The sequence below is a fragment of the Monodon monoceros genome, unplaced genomic scaffold (assembly GCF_005190385.1).
Source record: "Monodon monoceros isolate NGI ecotype Baffin Bay Population unplaced genomic scaffold, NGI_Narwhal_1 Super_Scaffold_12, whole genome shotgun sequence".
Taxonomy (NCBI): Eukaryota; Metazoa; Chordata; class Mammalia; order Artiodactyla; family Monodontidae; genus Monodon; species Monodon monoceros.
The window spans coordinates 159,436,354-159,455,956 of NW_021703768.1; the positions used below are offsets into that span (position 1 = coordinate 159,436,354).

The 19,603-nt window shown below is 53.6% G+C and overlaps 1 protein-coding gene across 3 annotated transcripts in view; it reads left to right on the forward strand.

Annotated features, from left to right (window-relative positions):
• UHRF1 (ubiquitin like with PHD and ring finger domains 1) overlaps positions 1-19,566 on the forward strand; it is a 31,137-nt gene extending 11,571 nt beyond the window's left edge. For 2 of the 3 annotated variants that reach the window (XM_029217521.1, XM_029217518.1), the window contains exons 5-16: positions 1,592-1,807; positions 6,127-6,227; positions 6,320-6,506; positions 7,055-7,178; positions 7,270-7,377; positions 7,638-7,742; positions 8,797-8,903; positions 11,263-11,635; positions 13,504-13,645; positions 13,747-13,892; positions 15,637-15,735; positions 19,287-19,566. In XM_029217521.1, the coding sequence (XP_029073354.1) occupies positions 1,592-1,807; positions 6,127-6,227; positions 6,320-6,506; positions 7,055-7,178; positions 7,270-7,377; positions 7,638-7,742; positions 8,797-8,903; positions 11,263-11,635; positions 13,504-13,645; positions 13,747-13,892; positions 15,637-15,735; positions 19,287-19,433 (1,855 nt within the window). In that variant the 3' untranslated portion in view covers positions 19,434-19,566. The remainder of the gene's footprint in view (positions 1-1,591; positions 1,808-6,126; positions 6,228-6,319; positions 6,507-7,054; positions 7,179-7,269; positions 7,378-7,637; positions 7,743-8,796; positions 8,904-11,262; positions 11,636-13,503; positions 13,646-13,746; positions 13,893-15,636; positions 15,736-19,286) is intronic. The other variant, XM_029217520.1, reaches the window with a different exon arrangement.
• Positions 19,567-19,603: the final 37 nt, after the last annotated feature.

Here is a 19,603-nt window from a genome sequence, read left to right on the forward strand (position 1 = left end):
ATGAATTTGGGGGATACAGTTCAGTACCTAACAGAGGGCAAGCGTGCCTGCCTACAGGGAGCTCACATTCTGTGGTTCTCTGCTGGGTCCCTACTGTCTACATCGGTTTCTGGCACATCCTAAGCTTAGCTCTAAGAATTACGGGAGTAATTGGATGAGTGAATCGCAGTTTTTGCAACATTCCCATCCTCTTGGTCAGGGGTTGCAAACTCTAGTTCTCAGACCAGATCTGGCCCACAGCCTGTTTTTGTAAATAAAGCTTTATCGAAACACACCAATACCCATTTGTTTACACCTTGTCTGTGACTGCTCTCGTGGTAATAGCAGCCGAGTTGAATGTTCACAACAGACACCTTCCGATGACAAAGCCGAAAATATTGACTGTCTGGTCCTTCAAAGGAAAAACTGGGCAGCCCTTGTACTTGGTGGTTTGTTAGGAAAAATAATGAGTACGAGGCTATAGAGCTAGTCTCAATAGATTTGGGGTTGTCCCCCTCACAGCTGAGGCTTAACTTTGTTGCTAATAGAATATGCTACTTTTAGCTCAATTATTTTATGCCTTTTTTGAGGCGGCTGGAATATTCCTGCATATCCAGAATAATGACTTCCTATCATTTTCTAATCTCTAGTATGTTGCATTTACATAAACGAAATGATGTATATCCCTTTACAAAAATCACTTTCAACACATGTATGTGGAAGAAGTTAAGTTCTTCCCTCCTCGCATTTCCTGCTGTCTTAGTTTCCTATGGCTGCCGTAACAAAGTACCACTAGCATTGCTCCGACAGTTTATTCTCTCACAGTCCTGGAGGCCAGAAGTCCAAAACTAAGGTGGCGACAGGGCTGTGAATCTTCTGGAACCTGAAGGGGAGAATCCTTGCTGCCTCTTCCAGCTTCTGGTGGGACCAGCAGTCCTTGGCTTGTGGCCACATCCCACCAGCCTCTGCCTCCTCTTCCTGTGTCGTTCTCCTCTGTCTGCGTCTCATCCTCTCTTCTTGTAAGGACATCAGTCACTAGGTTTAGGGCCACTCTATTATGACGTCATCTGAACTCCTTATATCTGCAACGACCCTATTTCCAAATTAGGTCCCACTCCAAGGTGCCAGGGGTTGGAATCACAACATAGGTTTTTAGAGGATGTAGTTCAACCCACAACACCTTCTGTAATTGGAACGTGTCACTATAGCTGTGTGTTTTTGTTTGTTTGTTTTTTTGCGCTACGCGGGCCTCTCACTGTTGTGGCCTCTCCCGTTGCGGAGCACAGGCTCCGGACGTGCAGGCTCAGCGGCCATGGCTCACGGGCCCAGCCGCTCCGTGGCATGTGGGATCTTCCCGGACCAGGGCATGAACCCGCGTCCCCTGCATCAGTAGGCAGACTCTCAACCACTGCGCCACCAGGGAAGCCCTAGCTGTGTGTTCTTGACACCAGCAAATGAGATCATGGGGAGGGGGCTTTCCAGGCTGCTGTGATAAGCACAACCCAAACCCATACACCAGGCGGCCCTCTCTGCCTGGCTTCTCTCTCTCGTCAAGGGAGTGAGGTCCCCTGGCACCTGGGGTCTGAGCGTGGGGCTTCCCCCCCTCCCCCAGCTACCCGGAGAACGGAGTGGTGCAGATGAACTCACGGAACGTCCGGGCTCGCGCCCGACACATCATCAAATGGCAGGACCTGGAGGTGGGCCAGATGGTCATGGTCAACTACAACCCTGACAACCCCAAGGATCGTGGCTTCTGGTACGATGCGGAGATCCTGCGGAAACGTGAGACCCGGACGGTGCGGGAGCTGCACGCCAACGTCAGGATCGGGTGAGTCAGTGCCTGCCGGCCTCTCTGCCTGGCCTCTGCCTCCTCTCTGGGTCTCCACGCCCCACCTGCTCACCCCGCCTAGGGAACTGTCTCTGGGCCCCAGGCAGAGATTTCAAGCTTCCTTGTTCTCTTTTGTTTGTCGTTTTGAATTTGGCAAACAGGTGAAAAGTCTAAAAGGGGCAAAATCCAGAAAGTACCGAAGGCCACACAGTTAATATTCTCCCTTCTCTTCTGTCCCCTGATCACCTTGTTCTCCTCTTTCTGGAGACATGATGGTTTCCGGCGTCTTCCAGGGCTACTCTGTGCACAAACAGGCCTGAACGTACACCGAACTACACACACCCACATGGAGGTGCCCTTCACTTCAGGGATCAGCAGGCTGCTGGCCGCAGGCCAGAGCCGGCCCCGCCCCTGATGGGCAAATAAAGTTTTATTGGCACCAGGCCACGCCCATCTGTTCACTGAATCACTGTGGCTGCTCAGTGTTAGGAGGACACCAAGAGGACAGCTGGGTAACTGTGAAACAAACCGTGTGGCCCACAGAGCCGAAAATATTTACCATCTGGCCCTTTGCAGAAAATGTTTGCCGAGCCCTGTTCTTCCTTGCCTCTGTGTGTGTAGAAAACTTACCATCTTACCCATTTTTAAGTGCACAGCTTGGTGGCATTAAGTACATATGTATTGCTGGACAACCATCCCCACCATCCATCTCCAGAACTTTCTCATCTTCCCAAACTGAAACTCTGTCCCCAGGAAACGCTGACTCCCCAGCCCCTCCCCCAGCCCCTGGCCCCCACCATCTACTTCCCGTCTCTATGGATGTGATGACTCTAGGCACCTCCTATGAGTGGGACCACACAGGATTTGTACTTTTGTGTCTGGCTTTTTTCACCGAGTATAATGTTCATCCATGTTTCATGATGAACGTCTTTTTTGGTGGCTGAGTAATACTCCATTGTATGTATTGTATATAGACATGATTATCGGGGCAACAGTGTCCTGAGCATAGGCACAGCAAGTGCAAAGGCCCTGGGGCAGGACCATTCCTGGTGCATTTGTGGCCTTGCGAGGAGGCCAGTGGGCTGGAGTGGAGGGAGAGAGGGAGGAAGGAAGCATTCAGGGTATGGCCGGGAGTGGTGCAGAACTGGGGTGTATTCTCTGTTGCTGGCAGCCATCAGAGCTGAAAGCACTGGAGTCACAGGCTTCGACCTATGATTAGGAATCATCACTCGGGCAGCCGAGCTGGGAATGGACTGTAGGGGGCAGCATAGCCGCAGGGAGACCAGGGAGGAGACCAATGGGGGCGTTGAGGGCCAAGGGCCCAGGGCTCGGCCCTGATACAGTGATGTGATTGTTAAAAATAACCTGCTTTTTGTTAGGTTTCTTTTTTATGTTTTCTTGTTTTCCATTTCTTTGATTTCTGCTCTCTCTTTTTTTTTTTAATATTTTTATTTATGTAGTTAGTTAGTTAGTTATGGCTGCAGCATGTGGGATCTTAGCTTCCCGACCAGGGATCGAACCCATGCCCCCTGCAGTGCAAGTCGGAGTCCTAACCACTGGACTGGACCAGACCGCCAGGGAATTCCCTGGTCTCATCTTTGTAATTTTTTTTTTTTTTTTGAGGTAGCAACTTAGATTATTGTAGGCCTGATATAAGCATTTATTTATTTATTTTTAAACATTTATTTATTTATTTTGGCTGCGCTGGGTCTTAGTTGTGGCATGCGGGATCGTTCAGTTGTGGTGTGTGGACTTCTTAGTTGCGGCGTGTGGACTCTTAGTTGTGGCATGCGTGCGGGATCTAGTTCCCTGACCAGGGATCGAACCTGTGCCCCCTGCAGTGGAAGCCGGAGTCTTAACTACTGGACCAGCAGGGAAGTCCCACTTGGCATACATTGTTGACCCTTGAACAACTCGGGGGTTACAGATGCTGACCCCTGTGCAATTAATAAGAATCTGAGCATTAACTTACAGTCTGCCTTTTATCTCTGCGGTTTCATCGTATCCGTGGTTCCGCATCTGAGGATTCAACTGACTGGGGATTGTGTGGTACTGCCATATTTACTATTGAAAAAAATCTGCCTATAACTGGATTCGTGCAGTTTAAATTCATGTTGGTCAAGGGTCAGTTGTATTTAGACCATTTACATTTAAGGTAATTATTAGTATGTTAGGGCTTGAGCCTGCCATTTTGTTATTTGTTTTCTATTTGTTTTCTCTGTTTCTTTTTCCTGTTGCTCTTTTTCTGTCCTTCCTGTGGGTTATGTAAGCATTTTTTAGGATTCTATCTTGATTTATTGATGGTCTTTTGGAGTGTATTGCTTTATACGGTTTTCTCAGTGGTTTCTCTGGATTTTATCATATAAACGTGTGGCATACTGGTATCTCTTTTCCCACTTTGAGGGAAGTGTGGAAATCTTTCTTCCATTCACATTCCTTTATAGTCACTGTCTTGAGCATCAGATGGTGTGATGGTTTTTATTTCAATCATCATATATGATTTAGAAAACCCGTAAGGAGCATAATTTATTTATTTTTATTTTTTTGTTTTTTTGTTTTTCTTTTTGCGGTACGCGGGCCTCTCACTGTTGCGGCCTCTCCCGTTGCGGAGCACAGGCTCCGGACGCGCAGGCTCAGCGGCCATGGCTCACGGGCCCAGCCGCTCCGTGGCATGTGGGATCCTCCTGGACTGGGGCACGAACCCGTGTCCCCTGCATCAGCAGGCGGACTCCCAGCCACTGCGCCACCAGGGAAGCCCCACATAATTTATTGTATGGACCCATGTTTCTGCTCTTTCTATTCTTTCTTCCTTCTTTTTCCTCCAAGATGCTTTCCTTTTTAATTTCCTATCTATTTGAAGAACTTCCTTCATTATTCTATAAAGGTGTGTTGGCTAGCAATGAATTCTTTTAATTTTCCTTCATCTGAGATTATGACCACCACCGTTACATTGAAGTAACTCCCAAGCATCGACTCATTGTATCCGTTAATATTTTCAAGTATATTTCTTCAAAATGACTCTTTTAAAGGGACATAAAAAAAAGGGACAGTTTTAATGCTATTATTACAACATAAAAATTAATTTCTTAACATATAGCCAGTCATTGTTCAGTCTTCCAATCAGCTCACTCTTTTTAAATTATTTGTTTAAGATCTAAGTAATGTCCACAGATTTCAGTTAGGTTGGCAGATCTCCCTCTCTCTTTTTTAAAGAAAAATTTATTTTATTTTGGCTGCGTTGGGTCTTCACTGCTGCGCGCGGGCTTTTCTCTGGTTGCGGCGAGCACAGGCTTCTCACTGTGGTGGCCTCTCTTGTTGCAGAGCACGGGCTCTAGGCACGCGGGCCTCCGTAGTTGCGGCTCGTGGGCTCTAGAGTGCAAGCTCAATAGTTGTGGTGCACGGGCTTAGTTGCTCTGCGGCATGTGGGATCCTCCAGGACCAGGGCTCAAACCCGTGTCCCCTGCATTGGCAGGCAGACTCATTTATTTGTTGGGGAAGCCTGGTTGTTTGTCCCACAGAATCTGCACAGTCTGGATTTCCCACTGGCATCCTCACGGTGTCATTTCCTCTGTTCCTCTGTCCCTTTGTTTCCTGTGAACTGGTGGGTAGATCTGGACCTTCCCATCTAGCTTCACAGCCACGAGCCACACGTGCTGCCTAGCCCTTGAAATGTGGCCAGGACACATTAAGATGCGTCATGAGTGTAAAATGCACAATGGATTTCAAAGATTTAGTGCTGAAAAAGAATGCGAACTAGCTTGTTAATAATTCCTTAATGTTCATTACATGTTGAAATGATATTTTGTATACATTGGGTTGCATAAAACATCCTCAGATTGACACCATCTGCTTTTACTTTTTGAATGCGGTCCTCAGACAGTGTGAAATTGTACACCTGACTTGCATTTGCTTTCCCTAGATGGTTGCCGATGATGGAGGTGGTGGGACGATCCCTGGGGTCGTTTTAACTTAGAGGAGTTTTTGTATTTTGATCAGACCTTACTTTATTGCTTTTGCCTGTTGGGCCTTGTTAAATGGGCATTGTCTACCCGCAAGTTAGAAATGATTCTCTCAAATGCATCGCGTGATGAAACTCTGGTTTGTCTGTTGTTTTCCCCTTGTTCCTGATTTGGTAGGACTTGAATTTGCAAGGGGAGTAGCTAATCGAGTTCACAGTGCCCTGCAAAAGCCTCTTCTCTGATGCAATTAGAGACGGAGCTGTTCACAGGCTCTGAGAACTGTGTCGACGTGGCGAAGTCTTCTCGGGCGCTTGGGCAGGGCTGGCCCCGTGGGATGTCCTAACGGCCCGTCTCTTGCAGGGACGATTCTCTCAACGACTGTCGGATCATCTTTGTGGACGAGGTTTTCAAGATTGAGCGCCCTGGCGAGGGGAACCCCATGGTGGAAAACCCGACAAGAAGTGAGTTCCGATCCCGCCCCTCTGCGGTGGGCGGGCAGGGCACCCGGTGTGGCAGGGTCCTGCCCGAGCTGACCCCATCCTCCCGTGTCCAGGGAAGAGCGGGCCCTCCTGCAAGCACTGCAAGGACGACGAGCGGAAGCCGTGTCGCATGTGCGCCTGCCACCTGTGTGGGGGCAAGCAGGACCCCGACAAGCAGTTGCTGTGCGACGAGTGCGACATGGCCTTCCACACGTACTGCCTGTGCCCGCCGCTCAGCAGCATCCCCACCGAGGAGGAGTGGTTAGTGCCCGGAGGCTGCCAGTGACCCCGCGATGACGGTGGGGGCGGGTGCGAGGCCTGGGCCCTGGCTCCCTGCAGGGAGGAGGCAAGGCGGGCAGGAACGCAGCGGGTGTCCCCGGCGCTGGAGGGGACGGTTGTGACGCTGGGCTGTGGTCTGAGGACCCCGACCTGCTAACGGCAGTGGCTGTCGTTTGCACCGTCCCCTCCCTGTGGAGTTGGGGAAACCGAGTCCACGGCAGGGAGCAGGTGCCGTCGAGCTGCCCTGTGAGTTTGCCACGTGCCGGCTGGACTTGGCCTCGCCGTGGGAGGCACTTCCATTACCAGCGGGAGGGGGTCAGGGTCCGCCGTCCACCACGGGCGCCACTCGCCACACGCGGCTACTTCAGATGTGGCCCGTGCGACCGAGGAACTCGCTTTCTTATGTCATGCTCGTGGATTCAAGTTCAGCCCCCTGCCGCCGCCCCAGTCTTGGATGCACAGGACGGCAGGGGGCTGGAAGGAGGTGGCCGTGCAGCCACGGGCAGAGGGTGACGTCCCTGTGGTCTCAGGTACTGCCCCGAGTGCCGGATCGACTCCAGCGAGGTGGTGCAGGCAGGCGAGAAGCTGAAGGAGAGTAAGAAGAAGGCGAAGATGGCGTCGGCCACGTCGTCCTCGCAGCGGGACTGGGGCAAGGTGAGGGGCCCCCGCGCCCCGTGCGCCCCTGCCGCCCCCCACGCCCCTGCGGCCGTTCACGCTGCTCTCCCCTCTGTTTTGGAATGGACAGGGCATGGCGTGCGTGGGCCGCACCAAGGAGTGTACCATCGTGCCGTCCAACCACTTTGGCCCCATCCCGGGCATCCCCGTGGGCACCATGTGGAGGTTCAGAGTCCAGGTACCTGCAGACGTCGGGCCCCGGCCTTCCAGGAACCCCTCCACTGGGGAGGGCTATCCCAAGGGCAGGAGGCTGGGGATTCACGCCAGGTCCTTCCCTGGTGTGGCCAGGACTCGATCTCTCGGGGGCAGAGGTTCTCAATACAGGAGTGATGCTTTCAGTGGAAGAGTCAGGCGCTGGCTCCAAAGGCGGGAGTGAAGAGGGCCGTCGAGCAGCGGCTGGTCCAGGAGGTGCCACTTATTTCTCGGTGGTGTTCACAGGTCAGCGAGTCTGGGGTCCATCGACCTCATGTGGCAGGCATCCACGGCCGGAGCAACGATGGGGCGTACTCCCTGGTCCTGGCTGGAGGGTATGAGGACGACGTGGTGAGTGTGGGAAGCTGGTTTTGTTTTTATATAATTGTGGCAAAAGTCAGTGTAAAACTTAACCATCTTAATTATTTTTAAGAGCACGCTCAGTGGCATTAAGCACACTCACACTGTCATGCAACCATCCCCACGGTCCATCTCCAGAACTTTCTCGTCTTCCCAAACTGAGACTCTGTCCCCAGGAAACGCTGACTCTCCATCCCCTCCCCCAGCCCCTGTCCTTACCATCTACTTCCTGTCTCTGTGGATCTGATTCTCTAGGGACCTCCTGTGAGTGGAATCACAGTATTCATCCTTTTGTGTCTGGATTATCTCACTGAGCATCATGTCCTCAAGGTCCATCCACGGTGTAGCGTGTGTCAGAATCTCCTTGCTTTTTTTTTTTTTTGCGGTACGCGGGCCTCTCACTGTTGTGGCCTCTCCCGTTGTGGAGCACGGGCTCCGGACACACAGGCTCAGCGGCCATGGCTCACGGGCCCAGCCGCTCCGCGGCATGTGGGATCTTCCCGGACCGGGGCACGAACCCGCGTCCCCTGCATCGGCAGGCGGACTCTCAACCACTGCGCCACCAGGGAAGCCCAGAATCTCCTTTCTTTTTAAGGCTTAACAATATTCCAGTGTGTGGACGGACCACATTTTTGTTTATCCAGTCATGCATCAGTGGATGCCTGGGCCGTTTCCACATTTTAGCTACTGTGAGTAATGCTATGAACCTGGATCCGCAAAAATCTCTTCAAGTCCCTGTTTTCAGTTCTTCTGGGTATAAAGAAGTGCGATTGCCGGATCATATGGTGATTGTTTTTAGTTTGCTGAGGAACCTCCATACTGTTTTCCACAGCAGCTGCACCATTTTCCATCCCTACCAGCTGTGCACAGGGTTCCAGTTCCTCCACATTGTCACCGACACTTGTTATTATCTGTTTCTTTGGTAGTTGATCCTGACATCCTGATTCTTTGTTGACATTCTGACGGGTGTGTGTGGGTTTGTTTTGAGTGGGTCTCTCCTCTCCTCTGCGCGGAGGGTTCAGCCTGCCCTCCATATCTGTTTCAGGACCACGGGAACTCGTTCACGTACACAGGTAGCGGTGGACGAGACCTTTCCGGTAACAAGCGGACTGCAGAGCAGTCTTGTGATCAGAAACTCACCAACACCAACAGGTTTGCAGAATCGAGTGTTCCTGTTTCTTCACCAGCACGTGTCTGTCTGCCTTGTCCTCTGGTGGCTTCACAGGGGAGGGGATGGGTCCCGTTTGGGGCTTTCATGTGCAGGAAGTTAGATACCCATTAAGAGTGTGATGGAACGTAGGGACCACGAATGTCCATCTCTTCCCTGCTCTGTCCACCTGTGAGTCAGTCAGATGCACTGAAGCAAACTTTTCCCCCGAAAGGCCAGATAATAAACGTATGTGGCTTTGTGGGCCGCACGGCCTCTGTGGCAACCACTGAACTCTGCCGTCATAGCACGTGAGCAGCCACAGAGCACATGTAAAAGAGTGTGGACAGCTCTGTTGCAGTAGAAGTTTATCTGCAACACCACAAGGTGGGCAGGAGTTTGCTGAGCCTCGATTACAGGATGGGATACAGCATCACAGAGCCCAAAGGAAAAGACAGAGATTTGATGACCTAAGTATTATAAATTACACCAATAAAACCCATAAGTACAGTGAAAAGGCAGGTGACTCTTGGGGGAAAAGTCTGCCACAAACATGACACCTGATGATGGTTATGCCCTTATATGTAAAGAGCTGTGTTGCAAATCAATAAGAAAAACTAACAGAAAAAAGCAAAGGACATGCAAATCATTCTGCCAAGTAACAGATCTACAGTGGCCATGAAAATTTGTTCACCTTTAGTGATCAAAGAACACATTGAAGTAATGATGAGATACTATTTGTTTACCCTGTAAAGTTGGCCCCAAATTCTCCAGTGTTGAGAAATGCCAAGGCATAGACTAGCATTCCACTGTTGGTAGAAATACAAATTGGTATTTCTTTCCAGAAAGCTCTTTGCCTAAATATCTTTCTTTAAAAATGAGGGAAGGGTTCATTTTCGTGCATGTATTAGTCTAGTAGAATATTTAAATTTCACTAGCCATTTAAAAAAATCTCATTTTGGGGACTTCTCTGGGGGTCCAGCGGTTAAGACTCCGTGCTTCCACTGCAGGGGACGTGGGTTCGATCCCTGGTTGGGGAACTAAGATCCCACATGCCACATGGTGCAGCCAAGAAAAAAAAAATCTCATTTTCGGAGGAGATTTGACAGTGTGAGGAACTGCTCGTGAGCAGTGATAAAAGTCTGGACTTAAAACTCTAAGAAATCCGTTCTTTACCAAGTGCCATCTGCACGGGAGAACAGCTGTGCGGTGGCAGCTCTCTTTCTTGCTCACCTGAGGAAGGTGGCGGCGTTGCATCAGATGCTGAGCTGACCTCCGGTCCACCGACCCCAGGCCGCTGTGCCCCTTGTCGGGACAGGCCTGCCGGCCCAGGCCGCATTTGTGTGCCACCTGCTTTCTCCTGGGTGACGTCTTCCCCCACATCGTGTTAGTGTCCTGTGGCTCTGGTACCAAAACACCGCACACTGGGTGGTTTAGAACAACAGGAATTTATTCTTGCCTAATTCTGGAGGCCCAGAGTCCAAAGTCAAGGTGTCTCGGGGCCGTGCTCCATCTGGAACCTCCAGGGGAGGGTCCTTCCTTGGTGTCCCTTGGCTGGTAGATGTGACACTCCAACCCCTGCCTCAGTCTTCATGGGGCCCTGTCCCCTACTGTGTCTGTTTTCTTTTTTTAATTTAGTTTTAATTTTTATTTATTATTTTTTTAAAAATTGTTTATTTATTTTTGGCTGTGTTGGGTCTTCGTTGCTGCGCGCGGGCTTTCTCTAGTTGAGGCAAGCGGGGGCTGCTCTTCGTTGTGGTGTGCGGGCTTCTCATTGCGGTGGCTTCCCTTGTTGCGGAGCACGGGCTCTGGGTGCGCGGGCTTCAGTAGTTGTGGCACGCAGGCTTCAGTAGTTGTGGCTTGCAGGCTCTAGAGCGCAGGCTCAGTAGTTGTGGTGCACGGGCTTAGTTACTCTGCAGCACGTGGGATCTTCCCAGACCAGGGCTCGAACCCGTGTTCCCTGAATTGGTAGGCAGATCCTTAACCACTGCGCCACCAGGGAAGTCCTAATTTTTAATTATTTATTTAAAAAATTTTTTCTTCTTTTTTTTTGGGGCCATGTCTCGGTGTGGCTTGTGGGATGTGGGATCTTAGTTCCCCGACGTGGACTTGAACCCGGGCCCTCGACAGTGAGAGCGCTGAGTTCCCACCGGGGAACTCCCTCAGTTTCCCTTTCCTTATAAGGACGCCGGTCATTGGGTTTAGGGCCCACCCTAATCCATTCTGACCGCCTCCGAACTTGACTTCATCTTCAAGCACTGACTTTCCAAAGGTCACATGTTCACGGGGCCGGGGGCTTGGGACGCCGCGACCCCCTCTCTCTGGGGGATGCAGTCCAGCGTGCGGGCCCGGCTCTCCCCGCAGGGCGCTGGCTCTGAACTGCTTTGCTCCCATCAACGACCTCAAAGGGGCCGAGGCCAAGGACTGGCGGTCGGGGAAGCCGGTCCGGGTGGTGCGGAACGTCAAGGGCCGCAAGCACAGCAAGTACGCCCCCATCGAGGGCAACCGGTATGACGGCATCTACAAGGTGAGTGGGGGCCCCCGTGCCTGCCCCCCGCCCCTGCCCCCCAGGTCACTGACCCCGCGCTTCTTCCCACAGGTCGTGAGGTACTGGCCCGAGAAGGGCAAGTCCGGCTTCCTGGTGTGGCGCTTCCTCCTGCGCAGGGATGACGTCGAGCCGGGGCCCTGGACCAAGGAGGGGAAGGACCGGATCAAGAAGCTGGGGCTGACCATGCAGGTGCGTCCAGGCCTGTGCTCACAGCTGGAGCTCGTGCCCGGGGCCTGGGCCGGGAGCGTCTGAGCAGGGAGCCATGCTCTCTGGGGTTTTTCTCGTCCCGGACGATTTCCAGGCTGTGAGCTGGTGACACCTCGCTGGCTGTACCATCCCTGTCCTTCAGCCAGTGGATATAGGGGAGGGGTGGCTCAGGCAGGTTTGCGTCTTTGCTTTGTGATGTTAGAGCTGAGAGCTGGGCTTCCTTATCGGAGCTGTGTTTGAAGAGCTTATCTGAAATCAATCTGGAGTCCGGTCTCCTCTCTCTTGGCCAGTCCCCTCCCGTCCCCTCTTCTCCTCCCCCTCTTCCCTGTCTCCTTGTTTTTTTGTTTCTTTTTGACCGCACCTTGCAGCATGCAGGATCTCTCTGACCAGGGATTGAACCTGTGCCCCCTTCATTGAAAGGCGAGTCTTAACCACTGGACCTCCAGGGAAGTCCCCCATCTCTCTTTCTCCTGTCTGTCCATCACTTCTCCCTACCCCCAAAGCAGACAAACGAATAAAATTGGTCTAAATATAGAATAGAGCAAGGTCTAAATGTAAAGATAGGGTGGACTGATTCCCTGGAGCAATCACTCACCTCTTTATAGCAGCAGAATCCTCCATCTTCAAGAGTTCACCCAGTGCGTGCAGAGTACGGCTTTTTTGCACTATAATTATGGTGTTTTCTGTTCCTCCTGGTGATCCGATTTCCAGCCGATAAGTCCTGGTGGACTATTTAAGGAATCTTAATTGCTGTTGAGAGTCTGATAGCACCTACCCCGCCCCGCCCCCTGCCCCCGCCGGGAGGCCACAAAGAGTTGCCTTTTGAACACACTGGTTGTTCCACAGGGAATTGTATTTTATTTTATTTTATTTATTTATTTATTATTATTATTTCTTAACATCTTTATTGGAGTATAACTGCTTTACAGTGGTGTGTTAGTTTCTGCCTTATAACAAAGTGAATCAGCTATACATACACATATGTCCCCATATCTCCTCCCTCTTGCGTCTCCCTCCCACCCTCCCTGCCCCACCCCTCTAGGTGGTCACAAACACAGGGACTTTTAGAGGCGGAGGAACTGGGGAGAGACAGCCATGGGTCAGGCATGTCACTGTTTGGTGAGAGGAGGTTAGGCCTTCGTTGCAAGTTTGTGTTGCTAGAAAAGCTTGAGGGTTTCTTGATGAAACACTGGAGAATCGGATGTGGTTGTAGGTGCCTTAGAACCCCATTTCTGATTAGATAATGCCTGATGGGGCTCAGAGGAGTCCAAGACGCATCAGAATCGGGTTGTGGAGCTAAGGCCCTGGGCCAGTGGTGAGTAGACAAAGTCTTTCTGGGGCCCAGCCATGCCCATTCAATCCCCCAGGGGCTGGGCCGGCTTTTGTCCCCACAGAGCCCGAAACTTTTACTACCTGGCCCCTGGCTGGAAAAGTTTGCCTACTTCTCATCGAAATGGAAAGATACCAAGACTGTCTTGGGAGTTCCCTGGCCGTCCAGTGGTTAGGACTCGACGCTTTCACTGCCGAGGCCGAGGGTTCAATCCCTGGTCAGGGAACCAAGATCCTATCCTACAAGCTGCGGGGCACGGCCAAAAAAACCCAAAAAATAAAACAAAAGGAAAAAGACTGCCTTCTTTGCTTGATCTGGTGGTGGGCCTCTACCGTGCGTTATCTCGCTCACTGCTGCTGTGCCATTAACGTTTGTTTCTGTGAATTTCTGTGCTTAGTTACTGCTCCAGGGTTAAGTTGGTGCAGGCCTCTGAGCTGAGGCCAAGGGAGCACAGAGTCCGTCGCTGGGGCCCGGCTGGGGACCGGGTAGGGGTGACCGTCCTGTCTTCTCCTCCTCGCAGTACCCGGAAGGCTACCTGGAGGCCCTGGCCAGGAGGGAGAAGGAGAAGGAAAACAGCAAGAGGGAAGCCCTGGAGAAGGAGGACGACGGGGAGGAGGACTTCGCGTCCCCCAGGAAGGGCAAGCGGAAAAGCAAGTCGGCTGGTGGGTGTCTCAGCCCCCATCCTTGTACTCGGGACCCCATCCTCGTGCTCGGGGGGCGGGGTGGGGGGGCCTCCACCCTCACCCGCCCTGCTCTGTCCCAGGAGGCGATGGGTCCTCGCGCGGGGCACCCAAGAAGACCAAGGTGGAGCCCTACAGCCTCACCACCCAGCAGAGCAGCCTCATCAAGGAGGACAAGAGCAACACAAAGCTGTGGACGGAGATCCTGAAGTCACTCAAGGATGGGCCGGTGAGCCCCCCTACCCTCGCCCGGGCCTGGCGGGGGCCCTCTTTCTTTCCATTGTGATAAAATAGAGAAAACATGAAACTGACCATCTGAACTATTTAAAGTGCACAGCTCAGTGGCATTAAGCCTGTCGTGCAACCATCCCCACCATTGTCTCCAGAACTTTCTCATCTTCCCAAACTGAAACTCTGTCCCCATGAAATGCTGACTCCCCAGCCCCTTCCCCAGCCCCTGGTCCCCACCATCTACTTTCTGTCTCAGTCGATCCGACTCCTCTAGGGACCTCACGTGAGTGGAATCAGACAGTGTGTGTCCTTCTGTGTCTGGTTTCTCTCACTGAGCATCATGTCCTCAGGGTCCATCCGTGTTGTGGCAGGTGTCAGACTCTCCTTCCTTTTTAAGGCTGCGTAATATTCCACTGTACAGTTGGAATTTGTATATCCATCACCTCAGTGGACACTTGGGTTACTTCCAGCTTTTGGCTGCTGTGAACGCAGGTGGGCAAGTCTCTGCGGCCCTGTCTTCCGTTCTCTTGGGCATAAACGCAAAAGTGGGATTGCCGGATCGTAAAGTCATTCTGTGTTCAAATTTCTGAGGAACTGCCAAACTGGCGCTGTCTTTTTTTTTGATCCTCCTGCCTTAGTGGGGTGAGTGACATTGATGGGTCACTGGAAGTGAGTGGCTCAGCGTCCTCTGGCTGCCCCTGCCTGGTGGGGATTGGCTCTCCATGGCTCACGGTCAGGGTCAAACCCAGCTCCTCTGAGCCCTGGGTGAGCGGCCCGTTAATGCTAATGTCCTCTCCTTCTGGACTCTTGCTCCTGGTCATGCCATTGCACGGCCTCTGCCCTCGTGGGTTTCTCTTTGGGGAAGTACCCTCCACCCCAACCCTCCCGGCTCAGTCTCCCTCCGGCATGAAATCACTGTGGCTGCCCTAACAAATGAGCCTTTAGGGGTAAAATCCAAGTGTAGGCAGGGCTGGTCCTTCCGGAGGCTCCAGGGGAGCATCGGTTCCCGCCTTTTCCAGCTTCTGGAGGCACCTCATCCCTGGCTCGCGGCCCCGTCCTCTATCCTCGTATCTCTATCGTATCCAGCAGTGCAGCATCTCCCGTCTCTCTCTGCCTCTGACCCTCCCGCCTCCCTCTTATAAGGACCCTGGGATGACATTGGGCTCCCCGGGGAATCCAGGGTCATCCCTGTCTCAAGGGCCTTAACCCCACCTGCGAAGTCCCCTCTGACCCATGAGGTGACACGTCCACAGGTCCCGGGATTCGAACGTGGACATCTTAGGAGGCTGTGATTCAGCCGCCCCACGTCCTTCGGGTCTCTCTGCTGACAGGTCACCTTCTCCACAGGGGGACTCTGACCGCCCTCCTTCTGGGGCTCCCTGCTGTCCTTTCCCCAGCACTGCTGTGACCTTTCTGTCTTTCACCTGCTTAATCTCTGGTCTTCCCCGCTGGGCCCCAGGCTCCAAGAAGGCAGGCGTTTCTCTGTCTCATCCGTTGCTGGAGCCCGGGGTCTGAGCAGTGGGCGGCAGGCAGGCGGTGCTGTGTGTCTCAGGGCTGGGCTCTGTGCCGAGAGAGGCGCTGATGGAGTGCGGTCTTGATCTCCAGCCTGCGTGTGCTCCGGTGCCAGAGGATGAGATGCGGGCCGGGGCGAGGGCTAAGCCTCTCATGGGGACCCGTCGTGCTCATTCACTCTGGGGAACTGAGCCTTTGCCGGGCTCATGCACCCTCTCCTCTGCTTCCAGAAATTCCTGAGCAAAGTGGAGGAGGCGTTCCAGTGTATTTGTTGCCAGGAGTTGGTGTACCGCCCGATCACGACCGTGTGCCAGCACACCGTGTGCAAGGTGAGTGGGCACTGAGGGCCCTGGACGGGAGGTCCTGGAGGGGTGATCGGACCCACGCTGCCAACCTGGGCTTGCCGGTTTTGCTTCTGCACCTCCCGCCCCCAGCCCTTCGAGGGGATTGAGGGTCTCTTTTCCAGGTGACCTGGGTTACAGTAGCACCCCAGCCTTAATCACAGGCGCCCATCACTTGCTCCCTGCTCCCCACCCTCCTGGTGACCCGGAATCCAACGCAAACTCCTCGCCCAGCCACTGCCCACCCTGCCATCGTCCCGAACCTCCAGCCACACTGGCCCTCTGCTGTGCCTTCAACAGGTCGGCGCCTACTTTCCTTAGGGGCCACGCACTGGTCCTCTCCAGCCTCTTAGATGCCTGGAGGTCCGGTGTGGGAGAGGTTGGGCTATTGTCCTGGCCTGGGATCTGGTCATACTAAATGACTAAGTGGGCTGGGCTGGAGATGCATGAGGCGCTTATCCCCTAGAGGAGCAGGGAGGAAGGCTTCCTGGAGGAGGTGGCATTAACCTGCCACCTGAGGCGGTCCTTGGGGCAGCATCCCAGGTAGGCAGAGTGACCTGTGCAGAAGCTTAGACCCACAGGCATGTTGGAGTAGCCAGGGCCTCTTGGGGACTAGGGCAGGGGAGGGGGGCCGGGTGGCGGGGCTGGAGGGTTCTGGCCAGTGGTCAGTCTTAGGAGGGAAACAGTACCCGATCTGATGCTTTTGAAAGAAGAGATTGGGAGGGGCTGAGATTCGGCCAGACCAGGGTCTCTCCCCAGGCAGTGCTGACGTTTGGGGCCGGATCGTTCTCTGTCGCGGGGTGAACGACACCAGAGTGAACACACCATGGGGTGTCCTGGGCGCTGGGGGGCTGAGCAGCATCTGAGGCCCCACCCACTCGGTCCCAGGGGTCCCCCAACTTGGGAAGCGCTGGTCTGCGTGTATGGTGTCTTTGCAGTGCCTTCTGGCCAGAGTCAGTCAGTAGGAACTCATGGGCAGTGTAGGCACGTAATTTAGAAGGGACTGTCCCTGCCTCCCGGTCACCCTGGGTCTCTGAGCTGCTCTCTCGCCTCGGGGCCGTCTGGGTCCAGGGCGTCGGGTCACTTATCAGACCAGGGGATGGACTCTGAGAACATGGACACTTGGGCAGCAGTCGTGCCATGTGGCCTGACTGAGGCCCTTCAGTTGTGTGGCCGGGAGAGATGCCCCTGGGTGTCTGAGGCCGTGTGGAGCCCGAGGGGGCTCAGAGGCTTGGCGGGGCGGGGTGAGAACACATCGTCGGGGTCGGCAGTGTGGCTTTGACCCCTGGCTTTGCCCTTTCTGGCCGTGTGACCTTGGAAAGCCTGTAACCGTGCTGAGCCCCTTTGCCCCGTGGAAAGGGGCATCGCAGCACCCTTCTGGCTTTGAGGTGTACCCGGCCAGCGCGCAGTTGGACACTGAGACGCGGGGCGCGTGCGAGGTCAGGCCGAGCGGCTCAGGGAGTCACCACACCTGCGGCCGCTGCGCCTCCAGTGTGAAGGAGGTGGCCCTGGTGAGTGCGTGTCTGTCCTGGGCATCCTCACGACTGTCGTTCGTCTCCAGTGAGCTCAGCGTCTGAGGGGCTGTGGGGAAATGGCTTTGACCCTCCACCCTGATGTCCCAGCATTTGATTTTGTTTTTACTCTATTAAAATATTTTTACTGTGGTAATATACAGATACCATAACCTTTACCGTTTTAACTATTTTTTAGGTGCCCAGCTCAGTGGCATTAAGTACATTCACATTGTTGTGCAACCGTCCCCACTGTCCATCCCCAGAACTTTCTCATCCTCCCAAACTGAAACTCTGTCCCCATGAACCACTCACTCCCCAGCCCCTCCCCCAGCCCCCGGCCCCCACCATCTACTTCCTGTCTCTGTGGATCTCACTTCTAAGGACCTTGCATGAGTGGAATCAGACAGTGTCTTTCCTTCTGTGTCTGGCTTCTCTCACTGAGCATCATGTTCAGGCTCATCCATGTTGTCACGTGTGTCAGAACCTCTTTCCTTTTGAAGGCTGAGTCACATGGCAGCGCGTGGATGGACCACATTGTGTTTAGCCATCATCCGTGGATGGACTCTTGGTGTTTCCACCTTTTGGCCATTGTGAATCGTGCAGCGATCCAGAACCTGATTTTGAACCCAAGTCTTAGTGTGTTGAGCAGAAAGCACTACCTCTTGTGCCTGGGATTAGGCTATAGACCTTATATTGGACAAGAACACAGGAGTTTATTTTTTTTCGTCTTTGTTGTATTTTTTTGACTGTGCTGGGTCTTCATTGCTGTGCTTGCACTTTCTCTAGCTGTGGCGAGCGGGGGCTACTCTTTGTTGTGGTGCACAGGCTTCTCATTGCGGTGGCTTCTTTTGTTTCAGAGCACGGGCTCTAGGAGGGTGGGCTCAGTAGTTGTGGCGCACGGGCTTCAGTAGTTGTGGCCCGTGGGCTCCATAGTTGTGGCACGCGGGCTCTAGAGCACAGGCTCAGTAGTTGTGGCGCACTGGCTTAGTTGCTCCGCGGCATGTGGGATCTTCCTGGACCAGGACTCGAACCCGTGTCCCCTGCATCGACAGGTGGATTTTTAACCACTGGACCACCAGGGAAGTCCAGGACTTTTTAAAAATAGGGATCAAAAGCAGCCGTCTGCGTCCAGCGGTAGCGTGACGTGGCAGCAGCAGGTTTTCACCAGCTTGGTGTTGCCCCTCACCCAGCTGCCTGGCGCCATCCTTCAGGTGTGTGCACCTGTGCAGGTGCCCGCTCCCCATGGCGTCTTCGGCCTGTTGCTCCGACGGGGAGGTAGGGCCTGTCAGCCTCACAGCTCAGGCTCCACCTGGCTCTTCCCCTGGCGTCGCTGGGTTGACAAGTGGGTTCAAACCCAGAAGTCTGGCTCAGCATCCAGACCCCCTCCTTCCTCCCTCGTCTCCCGTCTTCTCACCGACACATGTTCCTTGAGCATCTGCTCTGGGTTGGGTCCTGTGCTTGGTGCCGGGAGATTCAGGGAGACACAGCCCCCATCCTGGGGAGTGTCTGGTGTGTTACACGCCAGCAGGTTAGTCGACAAGATGATTCCAGAAGGCGGAAGGTGCTGTTTTGAAAGCAGACAGGGTGAGGTGAGGCGGGGATGTTCCAGGGGCTTCAAGGAGGGGTCCTCTGAGGAGGGGACTTGAGCCGAGGCACGGTGACAAGAGAGCCAGGGCATGGACCTGTCAGGTGGTGTGACCTGCAGGTACACGGGCCTGGTGGCCGGGATGACCTTGGAGTCTTTTTTTTTTTTTTTTTTGCCACACCGCTCGGCTTGTGGGATCTTAGTTCCCTGACCAAGGATTGAACCCGCTCCCATAGCAATGAAAGTGCGGAGTCCTAACCACTGGACCGCCAGGGAATTCCCGACCTTGGCGTCTTTGAGCCTGGGGCAGCCGGGCTGGTGATGGGCAGCCAGCAGTGGCAAGTGAGACTGAGGGTCAGGAGGGGCCTCTGGGCTGCCGACACCGCCCCGGGGGGACAGTGGGTGGCCAGGAGCACCTCTCACCACCCGCTTTCCCGCAGGATTGCCTGGACAGGTCCTTCCGGGCCCAGGTGTTCAGCTGCCCGGCCTGCCGCTATGACCTGGGCCGGAGCTACACCATGCACGTGAACCAGCCACTGCAGGCCGTCCTCAACCAGCTCTTCCCTGGCTACGGGAGCGGACGGTGATCCTCAAGCACTTCTCGCCGTGTGTTTTTTTTAAAAAAACGTTATCGGGGGGGTCTGTGGCCCCCATTTTGTTTTTAGTGAGCTTAACTTAAACATGTAGTTTTTCCTCCACTCCCTAAAAAAAAAAAAAAAAGCCTCGTCTTCCCGGTTTGGTTTTTTTTTTTTTTAAT